Here is a 21,779-nt window from a genome sequence, read left to right as displayed (position 1 = left end):
TTATTTTATGCTCATAGTTGGTTATTTTCTCTGTGTCTATTATACTTTGAATTATTATATTTAGCTAACTTTCTTGTGGAAGGTGTTATAATTAAGACACTCAATTTTTTACAAATATAAAGAAATGTGAGTATCTATAGGAGAAAGAAAACACAAGAATAATCAAGAAATAGAACTTTGTACCAAAGTACTCAACAATACCATGCTCTGACCAGAGAAAAATATTTCAGAGCGTTCTCAGGCTTTATGTGTGTCGCAACTTCTGAGTGAGGTCTTCTCTTCTCTAGATCTGTTTCAAAACTGAGTTCCCCCTTCCAAAGTCTGAAAATCCACTTTAGCGTTGCCCCGTCCTCTTGTTTTTCTAAGAATATCTTAATTAAAACCTCGTTTAGTTAATGGAACAAGTTATTCGTAATTTCTTCCAAATCCTTAATGAGTCTCTGGATTAAGGCATCAGGGATTACTCCTCTCAATAAATGACATTTCAGCTGAGCTGGCATTAGCTTAATCATTTAATTTTTTTCACATTGTTAATAATTCCTAAACTCCACTCTAGTATTATTGAAGCGGGAGAAATCATGTTTATGACTGTATTTTTAGAGTTCCTTAGCGGTGAAAGATATTTTTCAAAGTCTTCAGTCCAGCTTTTGTGCTCAACAACAATTGCCCTGTGCCTGGCCAACACACCTTATTTTTCCTTTTCTCCTGTGTGGAATGGAAGGAACACCAAACTAATCTTTGTCCCGTCCTGGGGGCGTGACCAGCTGGTCCCTCCGCCTATGCCTGCTTGGAATTCTGGCGCATGAAAAGTTGAATAAATAGTTGTTGAATTGAAGGGAATCTCCTCTTCCAGCCTTTGCCAATTCACGTTACCCATACTTATCAAAAACTAGCTCAAATTTTTAACAGAAAGTATTAAATGAATAACTGGCTCTGCTGTCACTCTCTTTAATATTTCCTCATCACTGATTTATTCATCTGCTAAAATGCATTTCAGGAGGCATTATTCAATAACTGGGATTAAGACTAATCAAAATACCTAGAAAAAAATTAAGTTAAATCCCTTCCTCCACACCTTTTCAAATGTAAATTCTGATAGATAAAAATGTTAAATTAAAAAAAACCTCTAAGTCTAGAAGGAAATATGAATTTTATATAACATTTGGGAAAGAAAAGACTTTCTAAGCCCTAGCAAAGGCCACTTAACAGACTTGATCATATAAATGTCTTAAACTGCTTTAAACAAGGACAGCAAAAATAAACATTAGTCATTGTAGATGCAAATTATGGAAAAATGTTTGTGATGTGAGAAAATGTGAATTTCCTTAGGTAATAAAAATCTCTTACAAAATTAGAAATAAAACAAAATTTTAAAACCTCAACTGAAACATGGTTGAAGCACATTAACAAGTGATACACAAAAAAGCTAATAAAAAATGTCTAATAAACATATGGGAAAATGTTCCACCTCAGTAGTAGTCAAAGTAATTAAAGCAAATTAAAACAAAAAGGGGCCGTGTGGTGGAGGCATAGTGGGGAGCTTACATATAGACCAAGACTTATTTTTAATACCCAGTGCTGATTTTGGTTCAGAAGAAGACCCTTTCATACAATCCTGATAAATATTAAAAAAAAAAAAACCTTCTATAGAGCATCTTCAAGATTCATTTCACCTCTAGAAATTAATCCTAAGGCAGTAGTTCATGTGGCCAAAAATTTAGTAAAAGGACATTCATGTCAGGAATTTACATAATACTGGAAAAATTGAGAACAATCTAAACATTCAGCAATTGGAAATTGATTAATACATTATCATATAACTAAACAATGGAATACGATGCAGTCATTATAAATGATGGTTGAGGTAAAATAAAGAGGTAGAATACTGTTCACTGTGTACTATAAAGTGAAAAGACCAGATGCCCAGGTTTAAAAGGTTTATTTCTGTATAGGGTTGTGTGTAATTTGCATTTTCTTATTTTTATTTACCAGCATCACCAATATTTTTTAAAGATTTTTTTATACTGAACATGTATAATGAACCCCCAAGAGTGGGGTTTGGGAGTGGAAGTTGAGTTTAGGGAATGTTACAGATGTCAACAGCTGGAGGTGCTGAGGGCATTTATTGTTCTTCCATTTCAGGGAATCTATTAGACAGACTTTTTTTTTTTTTTTTTTTTTTTTGCGGTATGTGGGCCTCTCACTGTTGTGGCCTCTCCCGTTGCGGAGCACAGGCTCCGGACGCGCAGGCCTAGTGGCCATGGCTCACGGGCTTAGTTGCTCCGCGGCATGTGGGATCTTCCCGGACCAGGGCACGAACCCGTGTCTCCTGCATCGGCAGGCGGATTCTCAACCACTGCACCACCAGGGAAGCCCCTAGACAGACTTTTGAAGAGCTAAAGCCATGGGAATTCCCTGCCGGTCCAGTGGTTAAGACTCAGCGCTTCCACTGCAGGGGGCGTGGGTTCTATCCCCAGTCAGGGAACTAAGATCCCATGTGCCACATGATGTGGTCAAAAAAAATAAAAAATAAAGAGCTCTGTCTTGGCAATGTGGAAACTATTTTCACTATATAATAAAACTTCTCTGAAGTCCAAATAATAATTTCTGGGATTCCTGTGTTATACAAGTGACTAAGGATTTGTCTCTTAAACTGTAAAATTTTCTATATCACATTATTACTGTTTTAGATGAAAATCTCTCTACTGTTTACACATTTCCATGGTGTCTTCAGTCATGCTTATTGAATGTGACTAAGGCTTTTTTCTGATGGCTCAGGATCGTGGCTGTGTGCGTCGTATCTGCTCCGTGGTACACAGTGGTCTCAGGTACATCAAGCTCTATGCGAAACGACCTCAGTCCTGGTGCTCTCTAGTTTCAATAGCAAAATTTTCATCTTATTTGTGTTTCTTCCCTGGCTGACAACTTATTTCTTGATATAGTCTATCTGGCAATGTGAATTAGCCCCTCAACCAAATTCTTTTACAGACTTCTAATATGTGGTAAGTTTGGAAACTACATGGCCAAATTAAGACAATAAGTGGGCTCTAAGGGAAAGTTAGAGAGATTCTCTTAATGTAGCTATTTTGTAACACTTACTTGATGCTGCATATTCTGTATTTTATGAGGTACAATTGTCATATAGTTAAATTCCGCAAGGACAATGTGCTACTGCATTTCTTAGCCTCAGTATTTTCCAAGAATAATCTTATTTATTAAATTCCAAACATAGACATTAATAGTTTAGAGCTTTGATGAAAAAAGTACAGGCAGATAGTACAGCAAGTGTTGTGATGCCACAAAAGAATAATTGACTCGGGAACGCCTGGACACAGGGAGTAGGTCACCTCTTTTTTCTGTAAATCAAACTGTACTCGGAAAACTAATCTACCATGTGGAAAGTCAGGAGAGTAGCTACCTTAAGGAGTCAGTTACTGGGAGAGGGAAGGAGAGGCCTCTGGGTAACTGGCAGTATTCTTTTTCTTAATCTGCGTTTGGTTACTTCAGTGTTTTCATTTTCTGAAAACTCACTTGGCTGCACACTTACAGCTTGGGTAGTTCTCTGGATGTATATTAACATATCAATAAAAAGTTTATTGGGACTTCCCTGGTGGCGCAGTGGTTGAGAATCCACCTGCCAATGCAGGGGACAAGGGTTCGATCCCTGGTCCAGGAAGATCCCACATGCCTAGGAGCAACTAAGCCCATGCACCACAACTACTGAGCCTATGCTCTAGAGCCCATGAGCCACAACTGCTGAGCCCGTGCGCCACAGCTACTGAAGTCCACGTGCCTAGAGCCCGTGCTCTGCAACAAGACAAGCCACCGCAATGAGAAGCCCATGCACTGCAACGAAGAGTAGCCCCTGCTCGCCGCAACTAGAGAAAGCCCATGCGCAGCAGTGAAGACCCAACACAGCCAAAAATAAATAAATTAAATAACTAAATTTATTTTTTTTAAGTTTATTCTAAGTATAAAAAAATACTACACTTTGAAAAATTAATCTTTGGGCTACAAAGAGTTAACAATTCTTATTGGTTTCTTAGCAACAAATGCTTTCCTTTGGTGTAAGTGGAGACTGCACTTTATCACCTATTTATTCTCAAAAGGTCCACCTTCTCTCTTGGTGGGACACAACAAAAGTCTGGGGTCTTTAGTTGGTCTACAAGGTAACTATAATCTTATTCAGAATTGATGCTTCACCGATTGTTCCAATCAGTCTTCCCCGCGTTTTTATTTTGAAGTGATGATGTGTTACTCTCCTGGTCTGCTTATTACCGAGTGCTGTTGGGAGGGTCAGATAAGGCACTGTGTGAAAGTGCTGTAAGTGCCAGACTGACAGTAGGTCCCATCATCACCGACCGCCATCACCACCATCATCACCAGGTTTGATTAATTTTAACCTAGAGTAGAAGCTATGAGCTTCTTTGAGATGTTTGTCTCACCCTATGGTCATTCTCCTTATTTCTTGTACCATGAACATTAGACTGTCCCCCAAACAGTTTAGCTAGAGTATCCAGGTCAGGGAATGTGGCAGGCTTGACATTCTCCATCCACAGTGAAAGGAACCATCACCAATCGTTGCCAGCATTCTTTTTTGCCTGAGCTGCATTCGAATTGTTTAGATTTGGTGTGGGAGGGCAAGCCTATTTTCCTATTTCCTATTTTCCTAAATAGGCAAGCCTGTTTATCCCTGACATAAGCACTAAGGCTGTATCCGTGAAGGTAAAGTTATAGATTTGTAGCATTGGGTGGTTAAAAGGGTTGTAAGAATTATCTAGTCCAGTGTTGTCAGGAGTTGTCTCTGGACCAGCACATCACGTCACCTGGTGACTTTTTGGAAATGCTAATTCTCACTCACCTACCCGAACACGCCCTCACCCCGTCCCGACCTACTGAATCAGACACTCCAGGGTTGGGACCCTGTAATTAGAACTTCAACAAACGCTCTAGTGACTTTGGTGCGTGATGAAGCTTGAGAACCACTGCTCTAGTCCAATCCCCATTGGGTTCTGCTGATGAATTATCTTAGGTCTGTAGGTGTTACGCCATTTCCCCAAGGTTATCCATGGAATTGCAGTTGCCAAACAGAAATAAAACTCGACTTCCTAATTCCTAGTTGTTACATCGGATAGCAAGTAGAGGATTGCAAGAAAGCTTCCCCCTGATTTCTACCTTACGTTTCTAAGTGAAAAGTTTTGTCATTTCCCACCATCTTTGGGGGGGGCACCCCTCCACCATTCTTAGTCTGTGTGGTTTGGGTTTCGCATCTTGGGTGGGCTCATAACCTGATCTGTCTAGAGCTCCCTCAGTCCCCTCGCTCCTGTCAAGAATGTGAAAAAAAAACCTATCTGAAAATGAAGTCAGTACAGAGATCTCATCTTTGGTGTGCTGAGGAATATCAACCTGGAACTAAACAATTCACAGAGGTCAGTTCTTTGTCAGGACCGATCTTCCACAGCTGTGTGAGGGCCCTTGATATATTCCTCTGCTGAAAAATCTTGTCCAGTGGAAAAGTAAGGTGGCATACTCCTTCCAGTACCATCTTCCTGCTCCCTCTCCTCAATCCACCCACCCCCCTGGGTCTGTGGGACATTCTTCTTGATAGAGTTATGTCCGTTTCTGCACCGCCCTCCTCAAACCAGAGCTTTCTGGATGCCATTCCCACGGCTACAGTGAAATAGTTTCCCTCCTTGAAGGCCCGTCCTTTTCGTTTCTTGATGAATGAGCTCCTCCTTCTTCTCAACCTGCCCTTTTTCTCTTTCGTGGGCCCCTTCTCATCCAACTTGTTCATTTTTGTTGCTCTTCACTTGGGTTCTTTTTCCTCAGTCACTGGTTTCACTCCATAGTTTTTCTCCAAATGATCTTTCGTTCCTTATGATTTCAAATACCACCAACTCTATAGATCCAGCCCAGACCCCTCCCCTCAGCTTATACTTAATGTGAACAGTTGAATACCCCATGGCATCTTAAGCTCAACACGTCCAACACTCGTTCTCTCCCCACGCCTGCCCACTCCCGTCTGCACCACCTCCACCCTTCACCGGAAGCTGCACACCCGGCTTCATCCTCGACTCCTCTTCTTCCACTTTCCATTCTCAAGCATCCGTCCACCAAGCACTGCTTTGCTTTGCTTCCTGTGTAGTTACTGAATCCTTTTATCACTCCTGATTTCGCCTGTGGTTATTTCTTACTTGAAGGATTGCAGTTGTCTCCCTATTCGGTTCCCCTGCCTTTGCATCTTCCCTGCTCATACCTACCAAATTGATCCTGGGTGAAATATCAAATCTGTGGTGTCATCCTGCTTCAGTATGTTCAGTGGCCCCCAACATCTGCAGGAAGAGACCAAGCTCCTTAGCATGACAGCAGGGCATACAAGCTGCTTGCCTGGCCCTTGTGCACGCCAGGATTATGAAATTAATTCTGCTTCTCTCTCGCAGTGTCTTGCCTCTTGCCGCTGTATTTTTGCCCATAATGTCTCCTCTACCTGAAATTTCTCCCACCCTGCCTTCATTTAGCTATTCCGCTGTCATCTGCTAAGAATCAGCTGAGGTGTGGCCTCACCCAGGAGGCCATTCCTAACTCCTCCTGCCTGGATTGGGATTTTATTAACCTGGTACACATGACCCTTCCTGCGCATGCAACACTTTTCATCATTTGTTTACAGATCTGCCTCTACTCTGAACGATGACTTGCTGAGAGCAGGGCCTGTATCTGTTTACTTTTGTGGCTGGTTCGAAGTCAAGTCTTAATAATAACTGTTTCTCGAATGGATGAATGCGAGCATTGGCTAGGTCTATAATGCATGAGAGTCCAGAAAAACCAGTTATCAAAAATATGCCAGAGATAGACCTGTGTAATTGGAACTGTTTTAAATGGGCCATCCTGTCTGCCATCTGGATCACCAGAGTGTCATCACCTCTAATTGTCTTCCTGAGTTTAATTGATATTTAACAAGGTAGAGCATTAAGAGGGATATTTTATTCCTCTAATATTTCTATAATAACATATTGCACTACTGCAAAGTCAGAATTACAGCTTTGTGGCCTGAGAAAGTAGTTTGTTTACAGAGAAAGTGTTCTTCAGGCACCCCTGGAGTGTTCAGAATGAATTAAGGACCTTCTTGGCAAAATATATACAAATATCCTTTTCCTTCAGTCTGTTTGTGTCTAATATTCTTTAATATATGAACACTGTAAGCATCAAAGACTGTAAATGTTACTGCTTAAAAGAGTCCTCCAGGATAAAAGAGGTGAATTTTGACCCCATTGATCACTCAGCTACAAAGGCTTTGGGAGTGGACTCTTTGGTGATAATTAAAAGGATCACAACACATAAACAGAAAGAAAAAACACCTCAAGTGCCACAGTCTGAACAAGTGACACCAAGCTGGGCCCAAGTCATTAACTGAGGTGAGAAGGTAGCTCCCTTGTTTGGGGCCAGTGAACAGGCTGGTGAGGTCAAACTTTAGAGCTGAGGCAATGGAGAGCAATTTCATTTAAATTCGTGAATTAGAGCCACAGGAGCCCACAGATAAGGGCTGTCCTCTTCATTCTTTCAAAAACATTCGACCTTTCAGTGAGCACTGACTATGGCCTGGACACTTTTCATGCACTATTTAATTTCTACCGTAAACCTATGGGGTAGTACTGTTTTGACACCACATTTTTACAGACAGCAAAACCAGAACTGAAAGAGTTAAAATGACTTGACTGAGGTCTTAAAGTGGCAGAGCCAGGACTGAAGCCCAAGTAGTTGGACTCTGCTCTCACCTACACCAAGGCATGGTTGTACAGGCAGCAGTAGCATCACCTGGGAACGTTTTTGAAGGGTAAACTCATGGGCTCTTCTCCAGATCTACAGAATCGGAAACTGGGAGTGGGGTCCCGCCGTGTGTGTTGTAGCAAGTCCTTGGGGGAGTCTGTGTACTTACAGTTGCGATCCATCGCATTATACCGCAATACCGTCTATTAGAGCAGTGCTTCTCCAACTTTAATGTGAGTACACATCACCTGGAGGGCTTGAAATGCAGACTGATTCAGTAGGTTCGGGCGAGGGCCTGAGAGTCTGCATTTCTAACCAGCTCCTGGTGCTGTTGAGATTGCTGGTTTGTGGACTACACTGCATAATGAAACCCTCGAATGTAGCTTCAGGAAGCCAGGTTGCTTTGTTCTCTGCTGTCATCTGGTTCAGAAGAATACCAGACTCACCTTTTCTTTTGAATGAATACACCACAAGTCAGTATGCGTGCATGTCTGAGTCATAGACTGTTGATTTGGTGTGAATCGACTACTATCTTGAAATGCATCTGCCCAACCAGCCTTTACAAATTTCTAATCACACCGGTCATTCATTTACCCTCAGGAACTGTCATGTTTCCCAGTGACTTGCCGGACGTTTTTCTGCTCTAGTCTTTCAAGTGAATAGAGCACTTTGGATTCCCCAAGGGCGAGTGAACATATTGTATGTTTTGGAAAAGAGATGGAAAATCAGAATGTGGGAAGGAGTAGGATGTGGAAAGGAGGCTAGAGAGAACGGATGAAGGTTGGGAACAGTTTAATGAAAAGGGACGCCCAGGAGATGGATGTTTCCCAGCTGCCCGGGCCTCTGAGCCTTGCCCGCAATCCCCTCCCGCCTTTGGGTTAAGAGTTGGAAAGGCGACGCGAACCTCCTTTCACACTAGACTGGCTCAAATCTATCTGCTGGGAGAGTTTAAATCAAAGTTGATATAAATATTATAAAACCATTTTTAACAAAAATAACAACAAAAATCACACAGTACACCTTAAACTGGAACGAAGAGTTAATGAACTGACAAAGTGTCTGATTGGCCAGAAGAAAATGACATAAGCACAGAAATGAGAAAAAAACAAAAAGAGTGCTCCCTAGATCTCCTCTGGTGAGTGAAAAGTAAGCCTGTTTGTAAACCCTTAACAAACATCTGGGTCCTTAGGGAATCAAATATTTTGTAAATAGCCTGTGGGACAAAAGGCTATAGCGCTTCCTAAGTGAAACACGTCGGCACAGTAAATTCTTTAAGTATCTGGGTTGGCTGAACATTGGTAAATGCTGTGTGCTGATCGTAATGGTTGGGTGGCAGTGATTTACAAGAAATAATTCCAAAAATTGATTTTGGAAACAGTGCAAAACTCAAGAACAGGACTTCAGCATGCTGCTTATTCTGCCAGAATTCCCCAGCAGAATTGAGAATAATGCTTTGCTACATTAAAATGGTGGCATAAATATTACCTGTTTGATTAAAATTTAAACAAGTTGTAATCTTTTAGACATTATTGACCACAATTAAGAAATGAAACAGCAGAGCGAGAGAAAGTGACTTCTAGGCATTCTCAAAATTAGTATTTTTAACTCAAGTTTTTTGAACTAATATTCACAGAATATTTATGTATCTGGGACACCTTGATATTCTAAACAATGACATACCCTATTGTTCTAAAGGGGGAATATATACTATATGCACTATTAGAATTTCATGACTGGCTGATGCAAGGTAACTTTTGATGTAAAAAAATCTGATGACCCCTTAAAGAGCAGTCTTGTACATGATTATTATTATTATAACTCATTAATTCAGCCTGTGAAATACATAACCAAAGTGCTATGCACATGCCATCTTTTTTGATGCCTGTTGTCAGAGGCAGTATAATTGCCCTTTTCTTCACTAAGCCTTATTTGTTAGAGCAGTTTTAGGTTCACAGCAAAACTGAAGGGAAGGGACAGGGATTTCCCATATATCCCCTGCTCCCACACACATATAATACTCCCTCATTATCAACAGTCCCCACCTGAGGTGTACCTTTGTTACAACTGATGAACCTACATTGACACATCATAATCACCCAAAGTCCGTAGTTTACATTATGGTTCACTCTTGGTGTTGTACACTCTGTGAGTTTGGACAAACGTATAACAACAAGTATCAGTCATTATGGTATCATCCTTTGTGCTGCACCTGTTTATCCTTCCCTGCCCACAACCTCTGGTCATCATTCATTGTCCTTTGCAGAGCAAACGTCTAATCATAATGAAGTTCAGCTTATCAATTATTTCTTTCCTGGATTGTGCCTCTGGTGTTGTATCTAAAAAGTCATCACCATAACCAAGGTCACGTAGACTTTCTCCTACATCTCCTGTGTCTGTGTCTAGATTTGTTTTTTTGCATGTGGATGTCTGGTTATTGTAGCACCATTAGTTAAAAAGACTATCTTTGCTTCACTGTAGTGCCTTTGCTCCTTTGTCAAAGATTAGTTGGATATATATAATTGTCTTTTATTTTATTTTAAAAAGATTTTTATTGAAGTATAGTTGACTTACAGTATTAGTTTTAGGTGTATAACAGTGATTAGATATTTTTATGAATTATACACCATTTGAAGTTATTGTAAAACATTAACTATGTTACCTTGCTGTATATAATATCCCCGCTTCTTATTTTTTTAATAACTGGTAGGTTGTATGTCTTAATCCCCTTCATCTATTTTACCCCTCCCTGGCCCTCTTCCCTCAGGTAACCACTAGTTTGTTCTCTATGTCTGTAAGTCTGTTTCTGTTTTATGTTTGTTCATTTGCTTCGTTTTTCAGATTGCACGTATAAGTGAAAACATACGGTCTTTCTCTGTCTTCTTTCTCTCCCTAAGCATAATACCTTCCAGGTCCATCTGTGTTGTCGAAAATGGCAAGATTTCATTCTTTTTTATGGCTGAGCAATATTCGATTGTGTATATTTACCATGTCTTCTTTATCTATTCATCTGTTGATGGGCACTTAGGTTGCTTCCATATCATGGCTCTTGTAAATAATGCTGTTATGAACATTGAGGTACATGTGTCTTTTCAAATTAGTGTTTTCGTTTTCTTGAGATAAATACCCAGGAATGGAATTGCTGGATCATGTGGTAGTTCTATTTTAAATTATTTGAAGAACCTCCATACTGTTTTCCATAGTACCAATTTACATTCCCATAAGCAGTGTAGTTTTCTCCACATCCTTACCAACACTTGTTATTTCTTCTCTTTTCAATGATAACCATTCTGACAGTGTCAAGTGATACCTCCTTGTGGTTTTGACTTGGATTTCCTTGATGATGGACAATGTTGAGCATCTTTTCATGTGCCTGTTGGCCATCTCTATGTCTTCTTTGGAAAAGTACCTATTTAGATCCTCTACCAATTTTTTAATTGGATTTTTTATATGTTGAGTTATATGTATTCTTTATATATTGTGGATATTAACCCCTTATTGGACATAGCATTTGCAAATATTTTCTCCCATTCAGTAAGTTGCTTTTTTGTTTTATTAATGGTTTCCTTTGCTGTGCAAAAGCTTTTTAGTTTGATGTGCTCACATTTGTTTATTTATGTGTTTGTTGCTCATTTCTGAGGAGACAGATCCATAAAAATATTGCTAAGATCAATGTCAAAGAGCATAATGCCTATGTTTTCTTCTAGGATTTTTATAGGTTTTAGTCTTACATTTAAGTCTTTAATCCATTCTGAGTTTACTTTTGTATATGGTGTGAAAAAATGTTCTAATTTTACTCTTTTACATATAGCTGTCCAGTTTTCCCAACCTCACTTATTGAAGAAACCATCTTTTCCCATTGTATATTCTTGTCTCCTTTGTCATAGATCAATTGGCCGTATGTGCATAGATTTATTTCTGGGCTCTTTATTTTGTTCCTTTGATCTCTGTGTCTCTTTTCATGCCAGTACCATACTCTTTTGATTACTATAGCTTTGTAGTATAGTTTGAACTCAGGGAGCATGATACTTCCAGCTTTGTTCTTTCTCAAGATTGCTTTGGCTATTCAGAACCTTTTGTGATTCCATACAAATTTTAGGATGATTTTTTGTTCTGTAAAAAACGCCATAAATATTTTGATTAGGATTGCATTGAATCTGCACATTGCTTTGGGTAGTATGAATATTTTAACAATATTAACTCTTCCAATCCATGAGCCTGGAATATCTTTCCTTTTATTCACATCTTCTTCAATTTCTTTCCTTAATGTTTTGTAGTTTTCAGTATACAGGTCTGTCACCTCCTTGGTTAAATTTATTTCTAGGTATTTTATTTTTAAAAAATTTGATTGTAAATGGGATTGTATTCTTGCTTTCTCTTTCTAATAGCTCATTATTAGTGTATAGATATGCAACAGACTTCTGTATATTAATTTTGTATCCTGTAAATTTACAGAACTTATTTATTCTAATAGTTTTTTGGTGGAGTCTTTCAGGTTTTCTATATATAGTATCATGTGATCTGTAAATAGTGACAGTTTTACTTCCTTCCTATTTGGATGCCTTTTAGTGCTTTTCCTTGTCCAGTTGCTCTGGCTAGGGCTTCCAAAACTTGTTAAATAGACGTGGTGAGAGTTGGCATGCTTGTCTTGTTCTGATCTTAGAGAAAAAGCCTCCAACTTTTCATTGTTGAGTATAATGTTAGCTGTGGGTTTGTCATAAATGCCCCTTATTATGTTGAGGTGTGTTCCCTGTATACCAGCTTTTTTGAGAGTTTTTATCATGAATGAATGATGAATTTTGTCAAATGCTTTTTCTGCATCTGTTAAGATGATCACATAATTTTTATCCTTTGTTTTGTTAATGTGGTATATCACATTGATTGATTTGTGGATATTGAACCATCCTTGCATCCCTGGAATAAATCCCACTTGATCAGGATGTATGATCCTTTTAATGTGGTGTTGAATTCAATTTGCCATTATTTTTGTTGAGGATTTTTGCATCTATGTTTATCAGGGATATTGGCCTCTGATTTTCTTTCTTTGTAGTGTCTTTGTCTGGTTTTGGTAATGCTGGCTTTGTAGAATGAGTTTGGAGGTGTTCCCTCCTCTTCAACTTTCTGGAATAGTTTGAGGAGGATAGGTATTAACTCTTCTTTAAATGACAGAATTCCCCTGTGAAGCTGTCTGGTCCTGGACTTTTGCTTGTTGGGAGTTTTTTGATCACTGATTCAATTTCATTACTAGTAATCAGTCTGTTCAGTTTTCCATTTCTTCCTGATTCAGTCCTGAAAGATTGTATCTTTCTAGCTATTTAATCATTTCTTCTAGATTGTTCAATTTGTTGGTGTATAACTGTTCATAGCGTTCTCTTATGATTGTTTGTATTTCTGTAATATCTGTTGTAATATCTCCTCTTTCATTTCTAATTTTACTTATTTGGTCCCTCTGTTTTTCCTTATGAGTCTGGTTAAGGGTTTATCAATTTTCTTTATCTTTAAAAAAAAACAGCCTTTAGTTTCATTTTTTTTAAACTCTTTTTGGTCTCTTTTTCATTTATTTCTGCTCTAATCTTTATTATTTCCTTCCTTCTGCTAACTTATAATTGCCTTTTAAAGCATTAAAATACAACTGGTAGACCCAAACAGAAGACTGTCACCAAGTTGCTGGCCCAGTGCCCATCACCTCTATATTATGTGGTATCAACTCCACTTGGGGCTAATTGGGACTGTATATAACCAAGAAAAAAAAAGCAGTTAAACATCCAGATTCAAAATAAAGGAAGCTTCTCGACATTACATTACAGGGTATTCCAAATGTCTTTTGCTTATTGTGGTAGATATTCAGATATGCTGCCAGGCCCCCTTTAGGACTGAGTATTTATTTCCCAGCTGCTTGAGGTGCTACCAGGAGAAAATTCTCAGATAATAGTGCCCTCTAGACCCCCAGGCTGAAGAAAGCTGCTTTGCCCAAACTCACAACCACTTCTCAGGACAGCCTGCACCCAGTTACTGAACAATACGGGAAAATATAAATGTCCAGTCCCTTGGCTCCAGTCAGGAACAGCCCTGAAGGGTCGTCTCAGTTTCAGAACACCTGACGCTTTCATTGGAAACGATTGAATCCCAGCTTAACTTCTCCTGCTGTCAACCATTCTTCGTAGCTTCCCTTCTGCGGGTTCTGACCCCAGGAGCATTCCCTAATGAATCTCCTGCATGTTAGTCTCTGTGTCAGAATCTGCTCCTCAGAGAACCCAACCTGGAACAATTAGTAATTGAGGGTCTCACTGAGCAACTTTCTTTATGGAGAATTAAGAACAGAGGTAATAGAGCTAAAACTCAGGGTTCTGAAACTAGGTTGTGATGCAGGCAAAGGACTGAACAAAAAGATTCTAAATTCTCACATCCTGAACACCCCACCCCCTTCTCCTGCAGGAGGTATTGTACTATCTGTGTGTGTTGAGGGGGTTGCCATATTTCAGGGCCCCAGATTCTCTAGGAGTTGATCAGCAGGTAATCCTAGATAACGCCTATGAACAGCTGAAACCCCAAACCAGATGGCCTAGCACAAAAGTAGTCTGATTAGTACCCCCGTGCCAGTTTACTTTCTCACATCTACCCCACAAAAAGCAGGACAGCAGAGAAAGCAAGTTCCCTTCACTGGAACATAGGGTCTCCCTCCCCTGCAATCTCCTGCATGTCTACAGGACACTCGAACCCCTTTGGGCCTCTCTGATGGTGCAGAGGAAAAAAGAACAGCAGTGACTTCTCATCTCTCACTGACCCTTTCCTTTTCTCCAGTAAAGTCCATGGCCTTTACCCATGCCAGTGGTGTTATGAACTTTATCTTGAACTTTCATGGCTGACAAGTGGAGACCTGTATGGGGTCTTCCTTGTAGCACAGTGTGACCACAAAGACATGAAAATTCTGCTAGTATCAGTTAGGACTTCTTTGAAATGCCAGAAGCGGTGAATGGTTACACTGTGGATGGAAGCAATCCCTGCAGTGATAAAAGGTCCCTGCGAGAGCTGTTGGAGAGGTGACCATGGTGTCTGAATTCCCGCACAGCCTGGGAGAGGATAGCCTGGAGCGAGAAGTTGCCAGTGGCTGGCCAGAGCTGGCCACCCACTGTAGGGCAAGAACCAAGCCAACGAACTCGTTAGGACAGGGAGCCCATATCCCAGACAGAGGAGCTGCCTCCAAGCTCAGCTTCTTCTAGGATCACTGGCTTCCTTCTCCTGGCAGGAGGGTCTGCACCTTTTTAAGAGTTCTTAGGTCTTCAGGGTCTGGGCAGGCAGAATTCACAGAAAAAGCTGCATCCCAATCCAGACAGCCTGGTAGGCCTGATGCTCTCCCACAGTCCAGGGAAAGCAAGTTTACCTTGTTTAGCAACAGAGACGTCCAGGCCATTGCTCTGTGAGATGATGGGAGGAAGTACTTTCTCTCCACCCTGACCCTGACCCCATGCATCTCCCCTTCGCCCAGTAGAGGCTATTCTTTAACCAGAGCTACAGGACGTTGTGGAGTTCAACCCGGACCCTGGTACATGAAGAGAGAAGGCCCAGATAGGACTCGCTTTGTCCCACAAGAGGTCATCTAGTATTTCTTGTAAGAATCTATTACAAACTTATGTACAGCTTTATGTTGTAAAACACATTCGCATGCATTAACTCCGTCAGACCCACATTAGCCTAGAGAAGTTGGCAGGGGACATGTTATATAATCCACACATTTCCAGAAATAAAAATTGGAACACAGGGTTGGAAAAAGTACATTTTTCTTCCTAATTTATGAAAAATCTTATAAATACATAGAATTTGAGTCACAGCTACTTACACATGTAATGAATTATCTCTTTTTAGAAAGATAAAATTATATGAAGCTTGTACTACACCACAGAAAACCCTGGAAATATGGCCAGCATAATTATAGGGAATGAAATAAACCTTGCAGCTTACTTTAAATCTCCCTTTGATAAAAGCTTTAAGGAGAGAAAGATCAGATGTTCAGAGGCTTAGATGAGAGGGCGCTGGAGAAAAAGAGAGCTAAGAGAAAGTGACTGACAGTAAAGGACAAACAAGTCTATGATTGAGATTTTTTTTAAGGCAAGGCAGGATACTCTGTAGTCTACAAATGCAAAAGCAAATTTTAAAATGTGCCCCTGATACACTGTGTGATGTAACTCCCCAGGATAATGTAGCATTCTTGGAACAGTGTGTACTTGTTCCTCTTCTGAAATAGGAAACCCTTTCAACAAAATAAGTTCCATTCAATAAACATGAGTTTATCAGAGGCCCTGTAAGTGCTGCATATTTGCCGGGAGCCAAATGAGAATCAGCCACAGTGTAAGAAACAGGCCCATTGATTACTCATCACACTAGAGTATGATGGGTGATTAAAATAGGTTTCCCAGTCTTGTACTTTGAAGAGCTTGAGTCCTGCCTGCTTGATCTGAGAATTCACAAATAGTTTGTGATCTATGTAGCTGCATGTACCTGCCGTCTGTTGGGAGTCCGTCTTCCTACAAAATGAAGAGTGGACTTGAGTTTTATCTGTGCTGATTCTGAATCTTCCTGAACTATGCCTTTTCTTTTGTACAATGATAATGCATCACCAGGAGGCTAAGCAGCATTGCTTAGCTCTGAGTTTGCTACTTTTCATGGAATCACCGGTCCTTAAAAGTAGAAGGGACCCCAGGAACTGACGACCCTAACCTCTACACAGCACAAAAACCCCTTCCCCAAGTCCTGACAACTGGTCACACAAACAGGAAGTAGAGTTCCATATGCTCCCTGTGCCCTGAAATGATTTACTTTAGTACAAACACCTCAGCACGTTGCCTTCAGAGAAGTGAGGACCCACCGGGTATGTTTTCATGTGCAAAGATGCTTCCAGAAACCCTGGAAAGCTTCCATGCCACTGCAATATAAGGGCACACTCATAAAGTAGATGTTTTCTAGTTTTAATTTGTGTGACCTCCCACATGGATTTGGCTAAACATCTCCAAGCTTTATTCATAATCGCAACTGTAGGTAATTTGTGCCCGTGGCGACAGTAGTTTAGAGTTGTTAATGAAAATGGAGGCTAATTTTTTTTAAAAAAATCATCTCAACTCAGGCTGGGGTAAAAATACGGAGTATTCACAGGTGGATTCTATCGAAGTTTTCTTTTTCCATTCTCAAAGACAAACATTACCTGGGTTGCAATAAGAAAAGAGCACACAGTCGCATACTATCTCGTATGGTACATTCATTGAACATACCTGCAACCCTTCAATGGCCAGTTTGAGGATTGATGGTGTCAGTTTGGAGGCTTGTTTGAAGGAAAAATTACTCCAGTCTATAATTAAAATGAAACCATTTATCTGAAGCTCTGGGTCTTCAATAAGGACTTCCAATGACAGCAGGATGGCCCGGAGGATGTCTGTGAAGGAGTTCCTGTAGCCAAAGCAGAAAGGAGAGGCTGTGCATGAATATTTAGCAGGTGATAGGACTTTGTGTGTGAAGCACTGGCTGCCTCGCTTCTCTGCTCCGTGAGCCCAGTATCCTGTACCCAAAGTGACAGAAAATACATTTGCTAAACTTCACAGGAACAATGTTTTGAGAATCACAGGATGAAACCTCCCTTTGATCTGACTGCACCAGAACCCCAAACTTTACAAGGTGTCTCTCTTTTGTGTTTCCTTGGGTCTCTAGTCTCTGCTTCCACCACAGACCTGATTGCATTTCATTGAAATGCATCCCTTACTTGTCTCTCCCTCCTGGGCCATAACCATAGTTGTGGCCCCAGTATCTAGCTGCTTAATGAATATTGCTGAAAAAAATGAGGTAAGACCTTCATCAGAGGCACTTGTTTTGATTAAACCTCTTGCTCCTTTTGTATGGTTAAAGTCTTGCTCAAAGTGTAAATACAACTGTGCAGTTGATGCTATTTTTTAGCCTCAATTCATGAATAGAGAAAAATAAAGCAAGAATAGCTTATTTTCATTGAAGGTTTGCAGAGTGTGATTCAGGAAGGAAATCGCTTGGAGTACAACAGTAACTATGACAACAGGTAGACCTGAATACAAACTAGAGTGACAGTTCTCTAGTGTTGTGTGTGTTCTTCCACATCATATATTCCCAGTCACCAGCTGATACTTGTTTTAAATAATTTTCAGACACGAAGAAATGATGGCATATTTTGCTAATTCCCCCAGCAAATTATTTGAGCTAAAAATTTAAGATCTTAAAGGATCTCTAAATTCTGTGGATGTCAAGTGATGGCAAAATCTGTTACTTCCTTCAGGCTGTCATTACAATCAGAAGCTGTATCGTCTTGTGAAACCGGATGAAACGATCAGATTCCCGAGCATTTGAATCCGATTCAAATTATAACCAAATCTAATGATTCTAGATTGGAAATCAGAAAATATGGGATTAAATATGGGATTAACAGATACAAATTACTATACAGAAAACAGATTCACATCAAGGATTTACTGTACAGCACAAAGAATGACACTCAATATCTTGTAATAACCTATAATGGAATGTAATCTGCAAAACAACCTAAAACTGTATCACTTTGCTGTACTACCGAAACTAACACAATATTGTAAATCATCTATACTTCGATAAAACAAAACAAACAACCAGTAAGAATTTACTGAATGGCTGTTACAAGCTCAGAGCTCTGGTTAATACTTGAAGTTATAGAATAGTATGTCATGTTTCTACTTTCAAAGAGCCCTTAATTTAGTTGGGGTGGGGTAGGAGATTAGCAAAATGAGTTGAAAGGGATTGATAAAATTTGAGTAATCAGGAAGAGCTTACAGAGGAATGAAAGCTTGGACTAAGCCTTGAAGGGTAAATAGGATTTTGGATAAGTGGGAAAAAGAGTAAGACATTTCAGGAAAGAGAAGTGACGCGTGAAAAATACAGATATTAGTGCATTCTGTTTCTGTACAGTTCTTCTTACTAAAAATGTCTTCCTTATATCAAGCAAAACTTTTCCTCCCCCAAATCCACCCACTGAGTGTAGTTCTGCTACAAAGAAGAGAACCTCAGGTCTTCCTATACCACACACTAAATTATCTAAACATGGTGGACATGATGCCCTATATAATCTCTAGATTAAAAAATATATATATATTAGTAACTTTAACCATTTCTCATGGGAAATGGTTTTTAATAATGTTCTCATCATTTTCTTTTACATAGATTCTCTTCCAAATTTTAGAGATGTCAAATTCCTATTAATGTAGGGTACGTTTTCACTAGGACTTCGAGTCTTGCTTTTGCATTCATAGCAAATATGATCTAAAGACCCAAGTCTTTATTAGAGATACAGCTTTGTATTGGGAAGATTGTGAGCTTAGGCAATTCCAAAGGAAAATATGGAAATGCCCAGTGGTAAACTACAAATGACCGTTAGGGAATTAGAGAGTCTGATCCTGGATAAGCTTTCTTAGCATGAATACACACATGGAGAGAATCAGGAAACTCAGAAAAGCTAAGCCGTATGTAAAGCTTACATACAGTTCTGAGGTTGAAGGAAGAAAGGTTAAGGAAATAAAAAGTCAGAGAATCATGATAGTAATGTGTTTTTTAAAGAGGGGTGTAGTGTTTCAAGAAGGATATGATAGTTTGCATTACTGACCCCAGTTCTTCACTTGTCTGAGCCATCCGCACACTAGCTGTGTGTTGACCTCATTGGTGAGAGTGTATTTCTTGCCATTTGGCCATGGGACTTGCTTTAACTGATGGTATGTGGCTGAAATGACAGTGTACCAATTTGAGGCCTAGCTCTTAGAGACCTCAGATGTTATGTGTTCCCTTGCTTTCTGCCGTTGTCATGGAAAAACACATGCCACAGCTAGACTGCGGGACTGAAGAGAAGGGTGACTCCCCAGCCAGCCAGCTAGCACATCTTTGAAAGAAGCAGAGCCACCCAGCTGGCCCCAGCCTAGGTAAGCTCTAGCTGCCTCACAGATGTGTGAGCAACAGTCAATGACTGCTTTTTTGAGCCATTGAGTTTGGAGATGGTTTGTTATAAATTAATAGCTACCCAACACCAGGAGGTAGTTAACCAAGTGAAATGCAACAGAAAGATGAAGGAGAACAAGGAAGGAGAAAGGGCTATTGTATTTGACAACAAGTAGATCTTTGGAAAATTTTGAGATAGCCCTTTTCGTTGAATAGTGAAGACAGACATCATTGATTATGAAGATCTTCAGCAAATCACTTAATTGCTACCGCATTTTACTCCTCTGTAAATGAGAGATAGCACCTCTTCCATCACATATCCACTTGTATTCACTCCCAAGAAAGAAACATTGACTCTTGGAAACCTGAAAACTATTTTATGTGTTTTCAGGACCAGAACCTTACTGATGGGTAGGCATTTGCAGTGAGTGAAGTATTTACACTTACGGGCTGATCCCAGGAGGAAAGTAAAATCACTTTGGAATTCACAATAGTTTCCAAATGTTTGAATACTTCACTCTTCTAGAAGAACTAGAAAGTTGGACAGCAAAAAGTTGAATGCAATGGGTCTCAAGTCATGAGGCTTACCCCCTTTGAGGGGTGTGACCGCCCCCTATACCTTAGCTGATCATTAGCTTGAATTCCTCACTTCCTGGCTTCCTCACATGGATTTCCTCATCTTTTTCCTCTTTCTTATTTATGATATCTTTGAGTTGTGAAATCCTCTCAGCTTTTTATAATTTGACATACCAAATACTTTATATAGTTACTCCACCCTCATGAAGGTGGAACATAGCTTCTCACTCCTTAAGTGTGGGCTGAGCATAGTGACATTTTTTTCAGAGATCTTGTACAGTGTGGAAAGGGAGGGAGAAAGAGTAACTTTACAAGAGAAACCAGACAAACGCTTCCTCAGCCCGGTGACTAGGGTCGACATCAACAGAGAGAAATCATGTTGAGAGTAGTTCCCCTTGACACGATGATGAAAATCATACTTTACCTCTGTGATCTTCCTCCCCCCAAACCATAACCCCAGATTAGTCAAGGAGAAAACATTAGGTACATTCTCATTGAGAAACATTCTGCAAGATACCTGACCGGTACTCTTCACGATTGTCAAGTTCATGAAGAACCAAGGAAAGTCTGAGAAACTGTCACAGCCTAGATGAGCCTAAGGAGACATGAAGACTAAATGTAATGGGATACTTTGGATGGGATCCTGGGACAGAAGAAAGATATTAGGTAAAAACCAAAGAAATCTGCATAAAGCATAGGCTTTAGTGAATAATAATGTATCGTACTGGTTCATTAGTTGTAATAAATATACTATACTAATGTAAGATATTAATAATAAGGAAAACCCAATGCAGGGGATACGGAAACCTTCTGTGCTATCTTCACAATAATTCTGTAAATCTACAATTGTTGTAGGTAAAAAGTTAACTTTTTTAAACTGCTTACTGGAGTTTGTAATCTGCCATGGTAGGTTTCCATGAATCTCTTCCAGAATTTCCAGAATTTACTAATTCTACCAACTCATTTAGACTTATAGCATGGTTTAACTCTAATAAACCAGAGGGGGGGGAATTATTTTCTGTATTGCCTACAATCGCAATTCTATCAGTGTAGCTGAGCACTTATCTCGAAACGAACTAACAGGTGACAAGTGGATATTTAGATTTTTTTCAGTCTTCTTCTATAATTTGCAAGGCATTTACATAGTCAGCTATGGATTATATCAGTTTTAGTTTGATAATTAAAAGCTCAAATGTGAAAATGTGCGAAAGCTCTGTGAATTGCAAATCGCCAGTGAAATGTAAAGAACTTTTCTCAAAAAAAGGATAATTTTATATTAATTAGGACTTATTAATGGTTTATAGGTGGAGGTTCATCATTATATTATGAGCAATTAGAGATTATGAAAAATGATGCATTTGTAGTTCTACTGTTGTTTTTATGAATTGAGCACCCAACATTGCCACCTGAGGCTTTAAAATCTAAGTCAACAGCGTAATACAGATGAGATGCAAAATAGTGGAAAACAGTGTTTT

General features: G+C 39.7%; 1 protein-coding gene and 1 long non-coding RNA gene across 4 annotated transcripts in view; one reads left to right on the top strand and one right to left on the bottom strand.

The window, feature by feature from the left end:
* Nucleotides 1–21,779, bottom strand: part of CLVS1 (clavesin 1) — a 240,996-nt gene that overhangs the window by 74,809 nt on the left and 144,408 nt on the right. For all 3 annotated transcript variants that reach the window (XM_067017992.1, XM_067017991.1, XM_059043116.2), the window contains one exon: nucleotides 17,025–17,199. In XM_067017992.1, the coding sequence (XP_066874093.1) occupies nucleotides 17,025–17,199 (175 nt within the window). The remainder of the gene's footprint in view (nucleotides 1–17,024; nucleotides 17,200–21,779) is intronic.
* LOC136792943 (uncharacterized) overlaps nucleotides 1–21,779 on the top strand; it is a 137,578-nt gene that overhangs the window by 13,127 nt on the left and 102,672 nt on the right. The gene's annotated exons all lie outside the window — the stretch shown is intronic.

The sequence above is a fragment of the Kogia breviceps genome, chromosome 17, assembly GCF_026419965.1.
Source record: "Kogia breviceps isolate mKogBre1 chromosome 17, mKogBre1 haplotype 1, whole genome shotgun sequence".
NCBI classification, from domain to species: Eukaryota; Metazoa; Chordata; class Mammalia; order Artiodactyla; family Physeteridae; genus Kogia; species Kogia breviceps.
This window is presented reverse-complemented; position numbering and strand designations above follow the sequence as displayed.